This window comes from Platichthys flesus, chromosome 6 (assembly GCF_949316205.1).
Source record: "Platichthys flesus chromosome 6, fPlaFle2.1, whole genome shotgun sequence".
In the NCBI taxonomy this organism is placed as follows: Eukaryota; Metazoa; Chordata; class Actinopteri; order Pleuronectiformes; family Pleuronectidae; genus Platichthys; species Platichthys flesus.
The window spans coordinates 18924564-18943823 of NC_084950.1; the positions used below are offsets into that span (position 1 = coordinate 18924564).

Genomic DNA, 19260 nt, shown 5'->3' on the forward strand with positions numbered 1-19260 from the left:
CAGGGGCGGACTGGGGGAAAAAAGTGGCCCGGGAGTTTCTGTCAGACCGGCCCACTCAATACACGGCGCGCGGCCCACTAAGTAGCCGCGTTGCCCACTCAATGGATCGCGCGTATCGAACAGTCAGTGGCCTTCTGGGAAAAATACCCATACACTTAACATTATTTTGGATGATTACAAAGAAATTACATCATATATGTATGTTTGTTTTTTAATAACATTTGGATCCACCAATTTGCCTGGATGGACACATGCCTGGCTCTTATCTTGGCTCTCATGCCCCTGGCTGCTGCTTCCAGCAGCTGAATCATCAATCTAGATAACATATTAACATTTTGTTTAATATGTTGTGAAATGCATGCTATACTTGGCCAAGTCAACGCCTCTACATAACATATTAACAATCTAGATAACATATAAACATTATTTATAATTTTAGATTTTAGCATAACAAACTAGCTGGTTAACTTATTTGTCACAGGTTAATAGAAATTATAAGATTGTCCTATTTACAACTACCACCATGGATAGCTTGCTCATCAATTGTAAGCCAGTGACTACGGCTAACATGTTAAAATAGATAATCTAGATGTTGACAACAACACCAGCTTGCTTATTTTACCAGATCATAACGGTCTATGGGGTTAGGGTTATCTTACCTTTTCACTGTCACCAGTCGGTGGTTTTCCAAAGAAATTTGATATATTTAAATGTTTTGAGGCACCTTTCTCCAGACATTTTTTCTTTTTATCTCTTAGCTTTTCAGCTCCACCTTTTCGTTTTGGTGCCGACGGCATGCTCTCGCACTCTCCAAAACAACGAAGGCAACGAAGAGCTGGGCCTCATGGGTTGTGCGCATGCGTATAACTGGGTGCCGCGTTGCGTGTATGTATGCAAATCCAAATTCTCTACACTTCGGCTGTGTAAGAACCAATTTAGAGGTGTTTATTAATAAGGTGGAGATCTTTTCTTACTTTGGACTTCCGAAGTCTGTAAAACACATATTAAAAGACACTTAAAAAAAAATCGAAAAATAGTCACCATGAGTGTGAAGACCGATTGCGAGTAGCAGTATAAAAGCAGTCAGTGCGAATAGATAGGTATAGCTCTTGGAGAAAATTACGCTTGTGCCGCTATTTCAACCATTGTAGGGCTGATGCGATGATGGGCGTGGGCCGGTACATCATAGTGATGGGCCGTTGGATTTATATTTTCGGCCATCGGCCCACCGGGGATGTCCCCGGTATTCCCGATGGCCAGTCCGCCCCTGGCCACTGATCTCTTTCTGTGGAATTGAAGTCAAAACTTCTAACGTCTGTGTCATCTCTGATCTGTGACATACAGTATGTGATTTAGTTTGTTGTGTCCGGATCCAAACAGGAACTTGTTTTACAAGAAATATCACAATTTTGTGACTTTCTTCATTGTACCAAAGGATCATTTTCTCTTTGTTTAACACTCAGATACTGTTCAGAAAAAGAGGTTACAGACTTTAACTGCGTCGGGCGCTGATGTAACACTGGATGTTCTCCACCTTGAAAATTAAGTTATTCCAGAATAGACACTTGATGACGTATGGTGGACGGCCTCAGTATAGCATTGAAGTACTATTCGGCAACATCCCTACAACTACATTTTCTGTTAACAGCATTTTCAAACTGAAATAATCTGTGTGTAGACATTTTTTTCTCCTTATCAGTTTGCGGTCTCAAAAAGCACATCACATGAACACACACATAGAGGATGCAAGTGCCATTGTACACAGAAGGCAATTGATTGTTGGTTGCACAAAGGGCTACCAAAAAAATTAGAAGCAGTAATGGCGATAAGTAAAAAACAGAATTTAACTGTACAACAAGAAATACACACACTTAGGTCAATTATTGATAAAACAGTTCCTGCATTAGGGTGTGGGGTGGAAACCATTACGTAGAAATGGGAAGATGGGCCACAGAAACAGCTGCTCAGTAACATCCAACACTATTGCCTACTGTGCGAATGGCAACACAATGGAATCTGTGGCTGCATTGGTTTGCCTGTATCCACATATGACACACCAATCAAGGTAGGTCATACCGACTTTCCATTCCATTTTGAAGACAACTTGCAATTCTTTGCGATGCTGCCACATCTGTGCAATGCAATGCATTATAAACTATATGGCAGTCAATAGAGTGCATACCTCCACCAACAGTCCCCTTCAATTCAAACAAGCGGCACCAAATTGTACACACTCATAGATATCAGTCTCTTAAACATGCCTGATTTTTTTCATCAGTATCCATGAATTATTTCCAGGGAAAGCTGTGAAAAAGCTCTCTTTCGCAATGACATAAGAAAGTGTGATTGCCTCCTTTGCCTGGATCTGTGGCAAATGTTAACGGGTTGGTCCTTGGCCCGTACCGCACCCCTTCACCAGGTTTCAAGAAAACCTGAGTGTGAAATTACAATTTTTACTGTATTCCTGCTAACTGACACATGGTAATGAAAACGTTACCTCTTTAGCTCAACTCAACGTGAGCAACTCAAAGGTTCAGAGCTAAGTGAATCAAAGCTGACTTACAGGCCACCAAACAATGTCAATCAAAAGACACTAACCGAATGAAAACACAGGGAATGCTAATGAGGCAATGAATGTTGGTAAAGTTTTGACAGGTTTTGACTAGAGGCCTGAACACTCAAACCCAAACACCCCCAGCCGACATACTGCCTGTAAGACCAAGCCAATCTCAACTGTAAGTGAACTGTACTACAGGCTTACGTGTAACATTTATTCTGCTTGTATTTTGGCCAAGTGATGGCAATTAAACCATTTCTAAAACGTGCAAGTGAGTGAAGGTAGAGCGCAGGTCAGCAACCACATGAAAGGGCCCGGGCCTGTAATGAGATTAACTTCTGAATCCCTGCATGCACAGAACACATGAATCAGTGTGTGTGGCTGTTTTACTGCCCCAAGACTTTTTTATGCTCTAAGACATTGGCAGACAGTCAAGAAACCGGGGCACAATTTGTTCTTTACTTCATTTCTTTCATTTCTCTATCTTTTCATAAAGCAACAGCACCCAGCCAGCTTCTCTTGCGGCGGGGGCAGGAGGCCACCGATCTCACATCATCCGTTTGGGTGCATATGTGTGCATTTGTGTCTTGTGCATGTGCCCAAAGTGGGGCCACTGCCTGGTCTAATTTGTCATTCGAAGAACTTGGCAGTAAAGCCAAAAATATTAAGAGGATTTATTGGATATGTTCACAGTAGAGTCACTGTCGAATCCTGCGTAGAGTCCTATAAAATAACTTCTTGGCACATGTGTTGGGGCACAAAGTGACAGCAGGGATAGGACCGTGTATCACAAACATTTGTCAAAGGGCTAATAGTCAAGAAAAAGATTTATTAATGAATTAAAGTTTCTTAGACTTTTGCTCTTGACTAAGCACCATATGCTTGAAACACCCCTCAGTGCCATTTATATCAGAGTACAGTGTACACGACAGGCATACAGAGGCCACGCAGACAAAAAGTCAATTTGTTCAGAGCTCTGCACAAAAGACGCCAGTTGCTCAGCAGAGAGAGGCCCCTACTTGAGGAGGACGGGCCGTGATGCATGTGTCTCTGCCTGCGATCCCTCCTGTAGGGCTGCAGTGGGTTCTCATTGTTTAACTTACCAGCTTGTAAGAGGGAAACTAATTAAGAGCTGCCTGTAGGTGGCCCAGGCAGACTTTTAAAGGTCTGAGAGGAGACATGGAAGAGGAGGAGGAAGGAGGGGGTCGTGGCCACACCCGGCAAGAGAAAGACACGACTGACTGCCTCAGGTCACAAGATGACAGGCATCACTGATCTGGCGCTGCTTGACAGAATACAGAAGCAGGGGATGTGTTTCTGGAGAACTTTTAGAGAGGCTGAGAGATGAGAACGGAGAGAGAGAGAGAGAGAGAGAGAGAGAGAGGGAGAGAGAGAGAGAGAGAGAGAGAGAGAAAAGACACAATCACTGCAATCAGCTAAACAAGACCTTCCTCTATTTGGGCCCTAAGACACACACACACAGACACACACACACACACAAATAGACAGATACAAGTGATTACAACTTGTCTTGATCTTAAAATTTGATGTTGGTTATTTTCGTCCCCATAAAAAGACAAGTCCCAATGATGTGATTGTGCAAACAGATTTAGGTCCCCACAAAATAATTAATATCCGGACCACAGACACACACAAAACACAAACACACACACAAAGTACCTATCAAACCACTGAGCCACTAGGTTCTCGCATATTCTAACGTACGTACACAATCAGCGGAAATCAGTGTTTGTCTGAAGCGTAACAAATCAAGCCTCATTTACACAGGGTCAAGTAAACAGATAAAGAGTGTTTACAGTAAAAAAGGAAGAACTCTCTTAACGGTATATGTGTTATACATAAGTGTATGTTGTTGTATGTTGGAATTTTTTACTTAAGATATTAACAAATCAATTTAACTTGATGAAATAACAAAGATTTGTCATCGCAGATCTGTATGTGTGTGTGTGTGTGTGTGTATGTGCGTGTGTGTGTATATTGGGTTTAGAGGAGCAAAAGACATGATTGCGTGCGGACGCTTCCCTGCACAACTTCCTCATCAGAAGCGGACATCACAGCCAGCTGTATTGATGCCTCGCTCACACACACACACACACACACACACACACACACACACACACACACACACACACACACACACACACACACACACACACACACACAGCTTCTGCAGTATCAAACAAACAGTTAAAGGTTCCCGCCGACACAGAGAAATAAAGCTGATAAGGCAGATAAAGTCTGTTTGACCAGGCAGCAATCTGAACACAGAAAGCAGAAAGGAGCCAGCCCATGTCAAATTTACATTAAGACTTGAGGGTGCGGATATGCATTAATTCCTGAGTATAAAATAACAGAAAACCGATACAGTGTATGTGCAGGCACAGCACCTCAGGCAGTATGGGTGGATCTGGTAGCTGTCTACAGAAATCCAGATAAGGTTGTCAAATGACAGTGCTGTCCTTCGTGGCGTGACACCGGGGGCCAAACAAACCAGCTGTTATGGGAGTGCCCAATCCGAGCCCGGCTGTTGTGGGCACGGTGGCACAGCAACGGGTATAATTAGACGCAGTCTGTCTCCACAGCTGGAAAAACTCCCTCTCACACACTTGGGCATTAACACCCAGCGGTCACACACCCATATACACACGCAACCAATCAGCTCCATAGAAATTAGTCCACGCTAATGGGATGACACAGGCTGAATGTTTCCTTACAGAATTAATTTTGACAAATTAATAAACCTGGCCTCATGCTTTTGCTGTGATTAAATGTGTAAAAAATCAATTGTAACATAAAATGATAATAATAGAGACTGGTAACACAGGATGCAGAAATAATAATCATAGTTGGACTTTCATAAGCGAACAGGTCCCTAAAACAACATTTATATTGTTTTAAGCTGTACCACCAGACTGTGTAAGAAGAGTGCCATCATCTCATAGTTGCTAATAGAAATCTATTTATATTTCCATAAATATGTTAAGACCGTGGCTCACGTCTTTACAACCTCTACCTCGGCCAGTTTTAAAGCCCCAACCTGAAATACTTTAGTGTACGATGCTACCGTGTGTAATTTGAGGTGATTCCTTTCTAAATCGAGGGAATGTGTCGTCAAGCAGTTGGTAACTGCTGTGAGAACTTTAATAGTACCCTTTGAATGCGACATTAAGATGAATACATGACTACATAACGTGACTAAGGTCAGATTACTACTTTCTAATTTAATTGCTTATTCAGAGTATGATCTTATGCTGGTTAAGATGATCAGAAAATGCTGTTTTAATTAATCTGGTTAATCAGAATATTATCGTCCATGTAAATATAGGCATTGATACAGTGTGAGTGACTAAAGAATATTTTAGCACAGCATATGCATATTGTTTACCTTTACAGGGTGACAGCTGCAGACACAGTGTAAAGCACAGAGAGTCTGGCAAGAAGATTCAAGGAACAACAAAATGTAATTTGAACAAAAAAAAATACATAAAAACAATAGGTTTCTATCTAGGAACAAAATACACCCACAATAAAATATCAGTAACTGCAATCACATTTTCCAGGAGTGAGGATCAAATGGTAAATGATTAATGGCAGTTTGGGTGTTGGCTAGTTGTGGTTTTCTATACCATCTCAAAAGTGACTTTTTCCTTTCGCGTTTATTGGCCCATCAGATACGATCAGGGTGGATGGAGTAATGGAGAGGTAGAGAAAAGGGAAAGAGGAAAAATAGCGGGAGAGCCAGTCCAGTACCTTGTGGAATTCAAGTGGTGTGTGGAGAAAGAGTCCTGGACCGATGCCACGAACGGGCAGGTCAAAAGAATGCAAGAGAGCGAACAAGTATTCTGCAGCTCGTATCTCTCGTTTTAGCGTCGCAGTTTGTTTTATTAATTTGTTTTCAATAGGAATGAAAAAGACTGGATGGTTGGAGAGTCTTTTATCACCCCTCATGACTCAACTAACTAAAAACAAGAAATGGAGTGACGCGGTGCAAGAATTTTGCCGAATATGGTAACAACTGTGTTCCTCTGTACAAAAGGTTGCTTATTTTTTTGTTTTCAAGAGGGCACAGAGAGGAGAATGCAGAGCAAAGCCAGAGGCCAGAGATGGAGTTGAATGACAGGGGTGACTGTATCTCTGCAGGGAACCGAAGAAAAAGAAAGGCCATAACACAAATATGGTAAAAACAACATCCACGTCTATGAGAATCAACACCCATGCGCTCATCTATTTTTTCTTGTCTTTGATTTTAGATGTTGTTATATATGATATGATCTCAAATTACTTTGTATTTTGGATTTGGACCAGATCTAAGCTTATCCTGGTCCTCACCATCAAGCCTTCCTGATCTCCTCTACTCTGGATTCTCCCTCAGATCGGCAATCCTCCTATTTGGAGGTTTCAATAAAGACTGATTATATTGATATTACAATCCTGCCTCTGTGTTCAGCTTTTCAACTGATATGTCTGTGAAAGACTCATAGTCTGAACAGATTTATTGGACAGGCTCCAAGTTTAAGATTCAGTGAATAAGTCAAATAATAGAAAGATCCATCTCAAAAATTAAATTGTATATTTGGAACATTAGATCCTCTCGCTACACGGTACTTCAAATTTGATTCACATATATAAGAACTAATACTAAAATGCAGCCAACGTAAAAGCTCATAAAAAGGACTAAATGTAATACAGAAAAATAAACAATTCTGCACGTCAACGTGTCGCAGCAAATCTCAGAAGCCTTCAGTGCACATGAGCTGTCAACAGGATTTTGCAGATCACTGTGGCAGATGTAAACTAATGCATATACATATAGTGACAGGGAACAACCACATGTACACAAAAGATCAACTACATGATAACGTCTGTGTGGACTCCACCAGTCTCCCACTGCAGGAATGAAGCAAAACAGCATTGTTGACATATACTGGAGTTTTTTCCACTTTGCGCCTATTGTGGTTTTTAAGACATGACCTCCAGGCCGTTCACAGCAGCAACAAATCCTCTGCGGTATTCAGGAGAGAGGTGGAGCAGCTGGGTGTAGCAGGCAGAAGCAGGAAGTGATGTATTAACTCAGCTCCGGAGATCAAGCGATGATGTTGACAGCCCCCCCGACAGCGTTATCAGGTCTAGCACCACAAACTCTCTTGACATCTCTCCCGGTGTCTTTGACGTGTATGCCGCCTCTTTTTCACCAGGAGATATTTGTTTTCTTTACGTTTTTTTGTCATTTTTGCATCAGTCGCATGTTAGAAGCGTCATCAACCCCCCCCCCCCCCCTCACTCACGGTGAATCCAGCGAGGGATCCCCTGCTCTGTTCAAACATCAGGTTCTCCTGGATTTCTAGGGACATTATAATCTAGGAGGCCGGTCTGAGAAAATCGATACACCTGCTGAGCATCTCACTCGGACATTTGCGTTCACACAGCTTCGTAGCTCTTCCATAGGAAATACGGAGTAACCCAGTGTTCAGTGCATGTCAGAGAGCAGCTTAGGTGAACACGTGATGTAAAAGATGCCCGTGGAAACATGTGAAAACCCCAAGTGGGAGAACTGGGGATGGAAAGAGGGATGGAGGGTGAACTGTTGTAGCAATCAAGAGCACGCTTTATACAGCAAACTGACAGAGGAAGCAAAGAAATCACATTTTGATGAAACTCATTTGTTCGAGTGGCTCAGCAGGAGGAAGAAACATCGTCAAAAAATCACACAGCGACAAAGAGCAGGGAATTCTCAACCTTCCGAGGGCATGTGGCGACAAGCTCTCAGTACCCGAACATGTCCTACATCCAACTGAGAGGGATTTCTTTGTCATTTCCCTCAAGACTAAAGGGATAATCCTCTTTATAAGTCTCTGTACCTGGTAAGGCCTCGGCCCTCGAGAGCCTCTTTAACCCTCGAGAGAGTTCAACAAAACAACTTCATTTAGAGAGCGGCCTGAGGGGCTCTGCTGCTGAAGGCCTTCACGATAATGATAAGTAGGAAAAATCTGTATAACGTGGTTCGGCCAGAGCAGGGTGATGCAACTCCAGAGGAGAGCAAAGGGAGAATGTCATGGGACTTACTGGGTTTTGTCCGACACCACTGGCAGGGGAACGTCCTCACTCATGTAGTCGAGCTCATCGGTTATGCTGCTGGTGCGGGAGATGTCGATGGAGGTGTTGTTGTCGTGATTCCTCCTCACTGAAAATCACAAGAATCATGTACAATCTTACAATACATGAATCTTATAAACTATACATAACATTTTAATTGACAATTTTTTTTTTTTTAATGAACTTAATTTGAATACAAAGAAAAACATATATAGTTGTGTTATAGCCTTAAAACTACCAGGTACAAAAGTGTTAATTTAATCATTTTGCAAATAAACTAATTTCTCTACTGGGCTATTTCACATCAGAGAGAAGGTATCTTACGTTAGGTTGAATTAAAGTTTGATCTTTTATGACAAAGGACAATGTTCCATTTTAAAGCAAAATAAGTAGAGAAGGGCAGATGTGAAAAAGAAGATAAAAGCAGACACAAAGAAATGACAGATACCTGGAGAGGCAGGACAGCTCTGAGCAAATGACGACCAAGAATGATGATGAGGGCCTGACGTCGTGCAACAATAATAAGTGGAGAAGAAGAAGAAAGAAGAAAATCAAAAGGAATTCAAAAAAAAGTTGAAACACAATTTGCAACAGTGGGTTTCTTCACTTCAATTCTAAACTGGAATGGCAATGAGTGGATCAGATACTTCCACCAGGGCCCAGCAGTCGCATTAAGTCCAATCAAGCTGCACCAAATTGCACAAACCCATAGATATCAGTCCCTTAATGTACCTCAATTATTTCATCAAGATCCCTGAAAAAACACCTTTTCTCACTGTTCATGGTATCACTACTGTTTCAATCAGACAACTCACGTTCTAATGTTTATTGCAACAGTAGAAAATGTTAGTGTTTGGCTTCTAGGCTCCAACTTAATCCCTTCCGCAGATATGATTACACGCAGGCAGTGCGGCAGTTCTAACTGATAACATGGGCGTTGTAAAAAAAAAAAAAAAGATTTGTTCCACGACAAAATGTAATGGGCTCTTCCTACGTAAACTTCAGTTTTGTGGTAAACTGTTCAGTTGTTTTAATGTGATGCTTACAAACAAACATACAAATGGAGTTGGAAACATTCTCCTTGTCTTAGGTAATTAACTATATGTGAGAGGAACTTTGTAATTGATAACTTACAGCAGGAGACAACCTGTGCAGGAGCATACATTGCAGTGCTCCTCCAGCTCAACCATGCAGCTGGATGGCTGCTGGTGCGGCCAAAAACTACAGTAAAGAACAACATGTGTGGAGGGGGGGGCCTTGACCTGCAGTCAGACTGTCAGCCGAGTTTGACATGTCTCTCGTCCAAACCACCGGGCCTCCATTGTGGCCGAGAATGGAGAGGCAAATCTACGTCCAAGAACAGAATGACCATTCCAATTTGAGTAAAAGCCATTCAGACTCTCTTGTTTTCCATCATCGAGTTTGTTTAACATTGTCCAAGCCGGAAGAATAGACATGCAATAGAGGGAGGAGAGGGGAGGGGAAAAGTGGGAGGGGGGGGGGGGGGGGTGTAATCAGAGCCACCTTCAGAGCCCCTTACTTCAACTCAGTAAAGGAGACATGCACCTACTTATCAGCTAAACAAACAGGATAAGGGTTTATGGACATGAATTTAGTTTATCTGGACCATCAGTGCAAACGTGTTTTGGAAGGGAGAGAACAAGCCGAGGGCAGGAGAGAGAGAAAAAAAAGAGAGCGCCATTCAGAGATTCTCACAGACCGGGAGGTACGTGGGACCAGACAGATAAGTAGAGCGATAAGCCGGACATTGAACAAATCAAACAATGACCAGTTTATTTCTGACCACTGGTGCTCCACAATGAGCACCCATCAACTCCACAACCCCTCTGCCTCTCTTTCAGGGGCCCCGTCTCGGCTTCCCCGGTCCCCACTAGGCCCCTGCCCCATTCCTATCCGGGCCAGCCATATTCCTCCCTCACCCATGGTGTTGGCAGGGCACCCAGTAAAGAAAACAGGCCAGGTCAACCCAGGACCACACTGTTAACCCGAATGCTCAAATTAATCAACTGGATTGAGTAGTGTAAACTTAAAATCTGTTAAGAAGTTCTCCTTGCTTAAACATATTGAGTACCAAAACGACATTCTAATTTTAGAGTATGTGTAACTAATAATTTTTGATTTACATGAACTATTTTTGTAGATTCTGTAAGTACTACTTAAAATTTAAAATGTGCAGAGACTCATAAATCTACAGTTTCCAAGATTAAGTTTTTATTCCAGCAGCTCTGCTGCAGATCTGCCACCAGCAGCGGACTTGCTGCCAGAGACCGCCGCGACGCACAGCCTGTCTGCGGCGCATCTGCAGACAGTGTTTTCCCGATAGCGAAAGGCGTCGACTGTGAAGAGTACTTAAGAGATCGAAAAGTCAAACGCGATTTACAAGTTGGTGCCCTCATATTTACAGAATAAGTATAAGTGAATTTTAAGAAATAAACAGTCCGACGGAACGGTGTAAATGTATCTATTAAATATTAACAAACTACAAAATCGTCTCCACAGGTAGTACCTACACGATTTTACTTTGAAGTTCGAGGTTCATTTCCTGTTCTGACGGTTAAGCTTCCGTTTGAGCGGGCTTTGACCGGAGGTTAATCTCTAGAAGGCGCGCACCGAGTTTTACCCAGAGATAGTGTTCCTCACCGGTACCGACAGAAAACGACAGAGAAGACCTGCAGACCTGTCTTTTGTGCTTCTGGTTCTAAGTCATCAACGCCCAAGGATACAATTGTAAGTATTCAATTTGAAGTTAAGAATGTGAGCCACACATTACACAAATATGACAATGTATATGTATAAAAGTAGTCCTATCTACTAAGCTAGCAAGACTTGTCGGGAACTTACTGAACTTGTGTGATGTACAGTTTTGATGATACATGGCAGTGTGTTATTTTTTTAGTGTGTTAATCATGTAAACTCTAATTTCAACATCCAGGTAAACCAATCTGTTGGAGCATCCTCATCCTCCTTGGCAAATTTAAAACCGAATCTTAGACTACCCCACTGGAATATCTTCTTCTAGTTTTGCTAGGTAAGTTAAGGGGTTAAATGTATGTAACTCATTTTCAGGGGTGCACCGATTTATCGGTCGTACATCGGCCGATGTTCATATTTGTGGTAAAACCGCTGGGCACGTGCCGCGGCTGGTGGAGCAGTCGCTCCGTCGCCCTCCTCTCGGCGCCGCCGGAGGCTCAGTGCGCGGCACCGGGAGGTCCTCATCCGGTGGCGCCTCACGGCGTCGCTGGTGCGGGGGCTTTCTTTCTCTTTCTCATGTGCATCGTCTCATGCACAGGTAACAAGGGAATTGACAACATAGGTCATACACACAGAAGCCGTAACAAATCTAATAAACGGGCAATACTGCTACCGTAAATCAATGAGAAGAGTGTCTCTATAATGATACTTTAACAGGGCTGTTTTAGACAGGGTAAAAAGGTGCTGTTTTAAATTATCCTTGTGGTATTTTGACCAAAATATGTTACAGTCATTTCATTAAGATCCCAAGGAACCATTTCAACTTGCGGTAAAATGGGCATAATATGTCTCTGTTAAATAAAGTTTAGTTAAATCAAAGATTGTTTCATAAATCTGATTAAATTCGTGCTCATTAAAAGATAAGAGTGATGAAGGGCTGAACATTTTTTAAATAGTGCTTTTTAAATAAATATTAAATATTAAATATTTTTTCTGGCACAAAAGGGTGAATGAATAACAACAAAAAGAAAATAAACAAATATCGGCTATCGGCCAGATTGTTATTTTAAATATCGGTATCGGCCAAGAATTTCCATATCGGTGCATCCCTACTCATTTTATAATTTTGTGACTGCAAAAACAAAAAATGCTTGATTTGGCAGTTGGTTTATTAATAACAAGAATAGAACTTTGTGAGTGCCTGTTTTCCTGTAAATTGAAAAAGCAGGGAGCGGGGAAATCCTTGTTTGATGTTCAGGACACACTGCCTATGCATGTCCACACAGAGCACTGCTGCTGTTGAGCTGATACTCTCAGCCCTGTCTTTCTACATTGACTTTGCATTTTACTATTACTTGAGATGACAAATATATTAATATGATTACATTTTCTATTTTCAGGTAGCTGCTCCTAATATGACTTGGAACTGTAAGTTGTGTTCAGCTAATTTCACCACCAGGACACAATTATTTAAACATTGTAGACTGAGGCATAGCCACTTTTCAAGAGTTAGCCCACTACCATGCCTCTATGATGATTGCATGTGCACATTTCTAACACTTAGTGCACTGGGAACTCATTTGTCAAGATACCATATTCCAGAACATAGAACCAGTGCAGGGCAGAGTCAGGAACCTGTAACATTCAGGTGCCCTTTATGCACATATCAGCACCCTTTTTCTGAGTCTGTACTCCTCAGTCACATAAGATCACACTTAAAAAAACACGAAATGGTACTCTGCCCATACAAAGACTGTAACTATAGCACAAATGTGTACTCTTCATTCAACTCTCATAAAAGCAGAGTGCATCGAGCAAATCTTGCATCAGACTTTCGCAATGACATTGTCTCTGAGCATACGCAGAATCCTCAGTCCACTAGCTCCGAGGTCACTTGTGACTTGAATGAGGAGTGTCCAGGTAATAGCACTGACATACAGGATGAAGAGCAGCATGATAGCTTTGAACTAAAAAATCAGCTCAAACTTAATTTAGCGTCTCTATTTTTAAAGATGCAGGCTATCCTTCATGTGTCAAACACAGCCACACAGGAAATAGTGGACAACCTGAATCAGATCTTCTCTTTATCCCAGCCATTGATCAAGGGGGCAGTTAGTGATATATTGGAGAGACATGGTCACAATATCACAGATTCCACACTCAATGAAGTTGTCAGTGCGGTCATGGAATCTAATGTTGTATATAGTAGTACCTCCAAAGGTGCAGAGCTGTCCTCTTCCAAGCGAAGAAAGACATTTGTCGAGCACAGCTATCCAATGGTCATCCCGGTAGAGTACCATTTAGAAGCATCTGGTCATACCATCATGTATGTTCCAATCCTTCAAATGATTCAGGAGTTGTTTAAAAACACAGATATTCTCAAGAAGATTCAAGAACCTAATTCTGAGCCTGGTCATTATGTGTCATATCGTGATGGCTCTCATTTCCATGATAATATGTTACTCTCAAAAGAAGAACTAAACATAGCAATCCAGCTATATATTGATGACCTTGAAATTGCTAACCCTCTTGGCACATCACGAAAAATTTACAAAATTTGTGCATTATACTGGGTCATTGCCAATCTGCCGCCCAAATACAGATCAGCAATGCACACTATACAACTGGCTGTGCTTGCTAAAGTAACGGACCTCAAGAAGTATGGGTATGCAGCTATACTTGCTCCATTTGTGCGAGATGTTCACATTCTTGAACAAGATGGTGTGTTCATTGAATCGTTAGGTCAAAATGTGAAAGGCACCATCTTTTGTGTTTCTGCTGACAATCTGGCTGCTCATGGATTAGGTGGCTTTATAGAGTCATTCAAAGCAGAGTATGTTTGCAGATTCTGTATGGCCACAAGTGAACAGTTTCAAAAAACTGAAGTGAGAGTGGAAAAGTTTGTTCCAAGATCCAAAGCCAGTCATGACCTTCATGTACAAAACGTCCTAGAAAGTGACATTCTGAGCAGCCAATTTGGTGTCAAAGGTGATTGTGTCTTGCATGAGACCCTGAACTACTTCCATCAAATCACGGGTCTTCCTCCAGATATCCTTCATGATCTTCTGGAAGGTATTGTTCCCGTTGAGCTTTCTCTTTGTATTAAAGAAATGATTCGGCTGAAGTACTTCACTTTAGAGTATTTGAACCAAAAGATATCTTCCTTTCCATATCAGCACACTGATAAAGTAAACAAACCTAAGCCTATTCCTAAGACATTCATGACTCGGAGAACAATCGGAGGTAATGCGCATGAAAATGCCACTCTGCTCAGACTACTGCCATTACTTGTAGGTAGTAAAGTGCCAGAGGGCAATGCTGTATGGGCAGTTTTGATGGAATTAAAAGAAGTGGTGGAACTAGCATTGTGCCCATCTTTTACTGATGAAACCTTGGATTATTTTGTGTGCAAAATCAGCGATCACAGACAGATACTGCAAGAGGTTTTCCCTCACTTTAGGCTGCGTCCTAAACACCACTATGTGGAACATTACCCCAACCTTGTTAAGTGCTTTGGACCCCTGGTACATGTTTGGACGATGCGATTCGAGGCCAAACATCGCTTCTTCAAAAGAGTGGTCCATGACTCTCAAAACTTCAAAAATATATTGAAAACACTCGCAATCAGTCACCAGCACATGATGGCATATCATCTTGGTGCACCCTCATTTTTCAAGCCGAAAACCCAAACATCCAGTGTTGAAACTGTCTGGGTTTCTGCACTACCAGAGGTAGCTCAGGCTCACATTAGAGGACTTACTGCTAATGATACTGTCTACCATACATCAAAGGTGATAATTGATGGCATCGACTATATCAGTGGAATGTTTGTGTCAGTTGGAGTTAGTGGGGGACTGTCTAAATTTTGCAAACTAGAACAGATCTACCTTGTGAATCAGAATGTTTCTTTTCTCTGTTGTGATTTTGACTCCTGGTATGTTGAACATCTTCGGTCTTATGAGCTTTCAGCCACACATTGCCTGTCCATCCACCAGCAATCTGATTTCAATGATTCTGTCCCACTCTCTGCATACCAAATAGAAGGATTGCTGCTGTTGACTCCGAAGAGGTTCCTACAAGTGAGACAGAATTGAGACTACTCATTGGTAAGTAACTATTAATAATAACAAAAATGTGTGCATCAATCAGTGTATGGTCTGTATTTTGTAAGTGCAATCTTTTAATCCCTCAATGTTTCTTCATTTTTTTTAGTGCAATGGCAGCTGAACCTTCAGAAATGATCCTCCGTGTCATTGAGGCAGACCGTGTTATAAAATTAAAACTCAGCTCCCGGCCTAGCTCTGTTGACCAACTAATCAACATTTTGAAACACAAACTAGAATTGGACAATGACTTTAGCTTACACTATGAAGATCCAGATTTTGATGGGAAACTCACTTCACTAGTGGACATTAACGAGTTGCCACAAAAAGCTGTTCTTCATATTTCCCTTTCAAATGATTCCAGCTCTGTTGCATCAACTGAAACACTCTCAGACGTGTCAACACCGGAACGTCTTAGCAGATGGCCTTCAGGTCCTTTTCCAATTCCATCATTTTCATTTGTTGTTGAGGTAATGCTTACAGAAGGCAATAGGGAATTTGAGAAAAATGGAACCCCTCTTCGGCTGGCTAGAGACCAAAAGCATGACATTCTTGAGCAACTTGCTTCTACTATATATGGTTTTAAGGCTTACCCAAGTGACAAAGAGTTAGCTAAGGCAGCTGAAGCTCTTGTGGCCAAACATCCATGTTTAAAGGAAGCAGGATCTGACACTGGATGGAATGGCTGGAAAAACAGCATCAAGTTTAAAATGGGTAACTACAGGACCAAGATGAGAAGGGTCGGCTGTAAAGAGGTCACCGTAAATGCTGGAAAGAGAAGCCGAAGAAACCCTGACAATGAACCTTCACACACTAACATCAAAAGGCCCAAGCGGGCAGAAGTTAACTTTCTGCCAAACTTTCCCAAAGGAGAAGATTCCTCAAGTCTCGAACATTTGAGGGATCTTATTGTTGAAGAATTAAAGAAGACTGAGAGAAACCTTCCTCTCATTAGTAAGATGATGCAGACCACATTTGCCTTGCGGCGACAGACAATAGTGATGTCCTGCCCACCAGTGAAACAGCTCTTGGACCTGTGGCCTGCTCTTCGCATGCAGTCTGAGGTAATATGGATTGATTTTTCACCTGTTCTGCTTTACCAATAATGTCATATTGCATTCACTGGTAACCTTATTGGGTACACTTGCACAATCTTATTTAATCAAATACATTTATTGAGTTTGCAGAGGAGCTGAACTGGATGTCATTAAATTGTTGGTGTTTCCAATATTTGGGCGACACATTAAAATACATGAGGGGCAGAATATTAGAAACATAAAAAACATCTTTCAGTATAATGCACTCCAGGAAAACATCACTGCAAACTACAAACTCAAAATAATTAACCTTAATAGTGTTCGCCCCAAGGCCGTTCCTTGCTACACTGGTCTGGTGTCAATTCCTACCAACCGCCCTAACCTATCCAATCCAAATGAAGGCAAATCTTAATATCTTCCATTTGGTGGCCAATGATTCTATGTGTAGTTTTACCTTATTATCAACTAATCAACATTACTGTGCTGTGTGTTCTGCCCCTTATCCTCTTCTTAATTGTAGGTGTTTGCAGAGTTCCAGCGGATAACTAACCAGAACCTGTCTAACACATTCTATGCCGAACTTGATCGCCACATTCCTCGTTTGATGGCTTTATTCCGACAAAAGGCTTCTAGAACTGGAAAGAATGCAGATGCTTTGGCTGAAATTTTCAAAGTCCATGATGAACAGGTAATTATATATATATCACAAATTAACTCTTTATGTAATGCCAGTAATAGGTTCCATGATCAAAATTTGTTCACAACATTAATTTTAATCTCCATAGGTATTACATGATATCCACTCAAGGCGTACCACTGTTCTCCATGCCCTTCCTGTGTATCTGCGTGAAGATACCTCCGGATTTTTCCAAACATGTGTGGTAGGTCTAATTATATAAATATCAGGCCCATTCTATATTTAACATTCATATTTTAATTTTTGTTTATATTTATTTATAAAACAATACTTGTCAAAATTTCTATTGACATGCCAAAGGGTTTTGCTTGCCACCCACTTATTTCCCATGGTGTTTCAGTGGATGCAATTGTAATTATATGATCTCTCTCTCAAATTTTTTCAGGATGGTTTGGATGAGCCAGGTTTTGGGGATGCGTCAGTTGCTCTCCTTACAACACTCAGCGACAATTCAATGAGTCGAGTTCACTACCAACCAGAGAAAATCTCAGTTGTCCTAGAGGGTGAAGTGGTGGCCACCCTCCCGAGACTCGCTGATGCCTTTCTGGTAATGTTCGGCCTTACCTATGCACTACATCTCAGCTATCCCAAAGGACTGACCAACACCTTCGAATTTGCTCAGAAAATTTTACTTGGTCTGGAAGAATGTAAATTGTCACCCAGACTGCAGTCGCTGAAGAATGACTTGATGGGACAAGTGTAGAACTGGAAGATCTGAAAAGCAATAATGGAATAATCTGGCTCATTCAGTTAAGAGCCTAATCCATAACAAAAATATGTTACTGTCTGTGTTAGCTGTTGTTCAACTATTAATGTTAAAATTGCTGCTCTATAAGCTGTCAAGCACTTGTTGCTACCTCACTGGTTTGCAGCCAGATGGCACAGTGTGTGCATATGCAATTTTTGTGTTTACTTTAATTGTTAACTCTTCTTTTTGATATTGAAATATTTTTGTCCCAGTTTGTGATGAAAATGCAGAGCATGAACGAAAAACATGCTGATGCCTTCTTGGTTACTTTTGGCCTCATCTATGTACCTCACATTTCAGATATTCCAAAGAATTGACCAAGACAATTGAGTGCCTTAAAGAATAGAGGACTCTCGAGTCTCACTGTTAAGAGCCACAACATAAACATGTAAATTGTCTGTGTTGATTGAACTGTTCTACTGTTGATGTTCAAATTGCTGCTGTACTCTAGGTTTTTAGCCACCTTGCACAAATTACACACTGACTTTGTAATTTTACATTTTAAAATGAAACATTGCCATTTTTACGTAGATGTTGAAGCAGTATTTATGGTCAATTTTGTCCATTCAAGCAATAATTTCCTCAGTGCTGCTATATTGATCAAGAAAAAAGGAAATGTTATGGTCTTCCTCTCACAGAGCTATGTAGGCTATGCTCATGTCCACAACATCACTGTGACATCACTAATGCAGGAACAACAGATTTAGCAGTTAGGGCGATATGGCACACACTAAGGAATTTATTGTGCAAATTGCCTATATTTACCGGAAATGCAGTGGCAATGTTTCCTTTTAACATTATTGTGAAATGGGTTGTAATAAGAGTTATGGTAGATTTAAACCAAAAGTAGCTGCTGCCTTACATGTAGACTAAAAGGTTTACAAAAATGGCCCCAATTGTGCCTTTGCAATTGTTGTTTTTTATGTAAATGTGTCTGTTTGTTTTTAAATATTCTTTTTGTTGCAGTCTTTGCAAGACAACCTTTTGGAAGGGTAAAAAAGGCTAACTTTGATGTTTGAAATTGTACAAGTTGGTAGTACTAGTAGTTTTTGGAGTTTCATAAAGTCAATTGTTTTGATTTGCACTAAATGGAAATATTGGAAAATATACTAATAAACATTGAGTTTATTGAACACAAAAATACTTGGTGTCTATACTTTAAACTATTCAGTTGAGCTAACTTATTGCATTGAGCAATGTAAATACATTTTTTGGAGTTACCGTTACTGAACATTTGAGGTGGCTTATGGATATTTTTGAGTACCTGTTACTGAAAACATTTGAGTTTGCTT

General features: G+C 41.1%; 2 protein-coding genes across 4 annotated transcripts in view; one reads left to right on the plus strand and one right to left on the minus strand.

The window, feature by feature from the left end:
• Positions 1–19260, minus strand: part of kcnq1.2 (potassium voltage-gated channel, KQT-like subfamily, member 1.2) — a 171788-nt gene that overhangs the window by 123998 nt on the left and 28530 nt on the right. Inside the window, exons 12-13 of the mRNA XM_062389985.1 lie at positions 9120–9173; positions 8642–8759 (exon numbers count right to left, since the gene is read on the minus strand). Coding sequence (XP_062245969.1) covers positions 8642–8759; positions 9120–9173 — 172 coding nt within the window. The remainder of the gene's footprint in view (positions 1–8641; positions 8760–9119; positions 9174–19260) is intronic.
• On the plus strand, positions 10825–19178 carry LOC133955226 (uncharacterized). 3 transcript variants are annotated; one of them, XM_062389950.1, is made up of 8 exons: positions 10825–11419; positions 11625–11720; positions 12784–12811; positions 15425–15489; positions 15596–16550; positions 17044–17211; positions 17309–17404; positions 17606–19178. In XM_062389950.1, exons 5-8 carry the CDS (start codon positions 15600–15602, stop codon positions 17921–17923), a joined length of 1533 nt encoding a protein of 510 aa, XP_062245934.1. In that variant the 5' UTR covers positions 10825–11419; positions 11625–11720; positions 12784–12811; positions 15425–15489; positions 15596–15599; the 3' UTR covers positions 17924–19178. The 3 variants fall into 3 exon arrangements, with proteins under 3 accessions (XP_062245934.1, XP_062245932.1, XP_062245935.1); XM_062389948.1 differs by having other exon boundaries at positions 10825–11720; XM_062389951.1 differs by lacking the exons at positions 10825–11419; positions 11625–11720; positions 12784–12811; positions 15425–15489; positions 15596–16550 and having other exon boundaries at positions 16692–17211.